We start from the raw sequence: 2,662 nt of genomic DNA on the forward strand, positions 1-2,662 counted from the left end.
TTATATTTAGTATTAGGGAGTAAAATCTGGTTAAAGAAAACCACGAGGAATTAATATAAAAAATTTTATATGTTTAAAATAAAACAATTAACTTTATAATCAATATTACCAAATCAAGATTTTAACACGTTTTAATTTTTTGATTGATCTGATTCTCTTCACAAAAAAAATAAAAACAACAAAAAAAAAAAAAGCAGGAGAAGTGGGTTTGGTTCATCTTGATTTGACCCTGATTGGATTGAAATTGGATGAACCGACAGGTGGGCCCAAACTCCTATGCTACTTCCCAAACATCTATCCATCTCTGCAATTCTACATACACTGAACTGAATCCATCTCCCCACGTGTCATCCTCCCATTGGCTGACACCTCATACACAACTCTCCGTACAACCTTCCCGCACTGCTTTATATTCAACTTCTCACGCAACAACAAATCTAAAGAGCAAACATAACTGTTAACCGTTTTAAATATAGCCAACAGTTTTCCCCCCTCCGTTCTGTAAATGCGAAACGCACCGTATTGCAAAAAAGATGAAGCGGGAGTCGCCGGAGAGTGACGTCACCAGCGCCAACTATGAGGAGACGGAGCTAACCTTGGGACTACCCGGCGAAGGGTGTCCACGGTCCATCACCTCCGGAAGAACGTACGGCAAGAGAGTTTTCATCGAGACCGTTGATCTCAAGCTTGGGAGGTAGGTGTAGTATTTTATATAAACTGAAATGATCTGACTTGACGTGTGTATACTAATATATATATTATGGTGTACGTATAATATATGTAATATCTTGGTTTATTGAAATGATTAGAGCACAGGACCAGGTGGGGTGGCCACCGGTGAGATCATACAGGAGAAGAGTTGTAGGGGGGTGTAAGTATGTCAAGGTGGCGATAGATGGAGCACCATATCTACGCAAAGTAGACCTCCAGCTATACGGTAGCTATCAAGGCTTCTCCACGGCTCTTCAGCAATTGTTCACTTGCACCATTCCCACCACCGGTGATTACTCTATATATATATATATATATATATACACAATTATTTTCAATTTTCAAATTTTATTAAGATTTTTTCTGTTTGTTTCATTTTTCTTCATTCAGTTAAATATAATAAAAAAGTCAGTCAGTATGTGTGTGTACATGGACGATCTGTAGAGTCATGATTCGGATTTGAGTAGTTTACGGGCCTGTCTGGTTCAGTTGGGTTGAATTGGGCTGGACCTTTCAAACTTAATGCATGATTGGTTTATTTAGTATTTAGTTCCAAGTAATGTTAGTTTAATTTTGTATTAAATAATTTTCAAAAAAGAAAAAACTTTGTACTAAATATTAATTTTAATGTATACAATTAGAATATATATATTTTTTGTAGGTTTTCCTTTACCTGTAAAAAATTAAGGTAAAATAAGAATTATTAAATATAAAAAAATATAATTATAAATATGTATAATTAATATTAATAGGGGGCAAATATGTCATTTTACGGGAGGTAATTATAAGGGCATATGCGTCGTCATCCACTCTTTTGAAAAATCTAAAGATGGCGAAAAGTTTTGGGACGATCAAACTTGGTTGTGAAGAAAACAAGATTCCAACTTTTAAATTATTTTAAAACTTCATTAGATCAGATTCTTAGTAAGTAAATGTCAATTTTTAAATTAATTTCAGGATTTGATTATTTTAAAATAAACTCATGAGAGTCTTATTCAATTAAATAAATATGTATTTAATTAAAAATATATAAAGTCAGAGAAAATTCTACAAGTTTATTTTTGGGTAGTAGAAAAAATTTATAATTTGAAATAAAGCCATAAGCTTTTTTTTTTTTTTGGTTGAGATTTTTAATAAAATTAAGGTAGTTGGTAATTGAAATGCAGGTGAGTTAGGGGATGCAAAGGGAGTGGAATATATGGTCATATATGAAGACAAAGATGGGGACAGCATGTTAGTTGGGGATGTTCCTTGGAAGTAAGTCTCTTTTTTCTATTTCTATTAATATATATATATATATATATATATATAAACCCACTAATTTCAATTCAAATTAATTAATTATTATATTAGAATCTTGAATTGATTTTTTAAATTATTTTTATGGTCCCATAATATTTTTTTTCTATTTATTAATTTGTAATATAAAAAGTATGTATGCCTTTAACTTTTATTTGATCATTTGTTTTCTTATAGATTTGGCTGGCTCCATTTATTATGTATTATATATTTTACTTTCTATTTTTTTAAATAAAATTACAATAAATTAATCATTTTAGTTTTTTTTTTTTTTTTTTATAAATAATTTGTTTATTATATTTTGAACAAATATGATAATCTAATCCAATAAACTATTAAACTTACGATGGCAGTATATTCATGGAATCTTGCAAACGTATTCGGCTCATCAAAAGTTCAGAGACAATGAGGTTTTTAGGTAATTAATTTCACTAAGTTCATTTTATTAATTTAATTATATATATATATATATACATACATACATACAAATATATTCTCTTGATTAAACAAAATTTTCGTAAATTTAATTATTTATTTAATTAAATGCAGCTCCAAGCACTTCTACGAATTGCTCAATCACAAGCTGAGACCTTAATCAACAGTAGATGACTCCATGATTGATAATGAAAAAAGCTTTTACATACATCTGAAA

At 30.0% G+C, this 2,662-nt stretch overlaps 1 protein-coding gene across 1 annotated transcript; it reads left to right on the plus strand.

Moving 5' to 3' along the window:
• Positions 1–440: 440 nt before the first annotated feature.
• Positions 441–2,662, plus strand: LOC110818606 (auxin-responsive protein IAA16-like). Its single transcript, XM_022047526.2, has 5 exons — positions 441–694; positions 810–1,000; positions 1,878–1,968; positions 2,364–2,428; positions 2,560–2,662. The coding sequence occupies exons 1-5, from the start codon at positions 534–536 to the stop codon at positions 2,595–2,597; spliced, it is 546 nt and encodes a 181-aa protein (XP_021903218.1). The 5' UTR covers positions 441–533; the 3' UTR covers positions 2,598–2,662.

Source organism: Carica papaya, chromosome 7 (assembly GCF_054855325.1).
Source record: "Carica papaya isolate Zhongbai chromosome 7, ASM5485532v1, whole genome shotgun sequence".
Taxonomy (NCBI): Eukaryota; Viridiplantae; Streptophyta; class Magnoliopsida; order Brassicales; family Caricaceae; genus Carica; species Carica papaya.

Excerpts from the sequence above, each read along its gene's own strand:
- LOC110818606 (XM_022047526.2), top strand. The coding sequence starts at position 534 with ATGAAGCGGGAGTCGCCGGAGAGTGACGTCACCAGCGCCAACTATGAG. Across the intron at positions 695-809 it reads GTTGATCTCAAGCTTGGGAG|AGCACAGGACCAGGTGGGGT; the intron begins GTAGGTGTAGTA and ends TGAAATGATTAG. Across the intron at positions 2,429-2,559 it reads AGAGACAATGAGGTTTTTAG|CTCCAAGCACTTCTACGAAT; the intron begins GTAATTAATTTC and ends AATTAAATGCAG.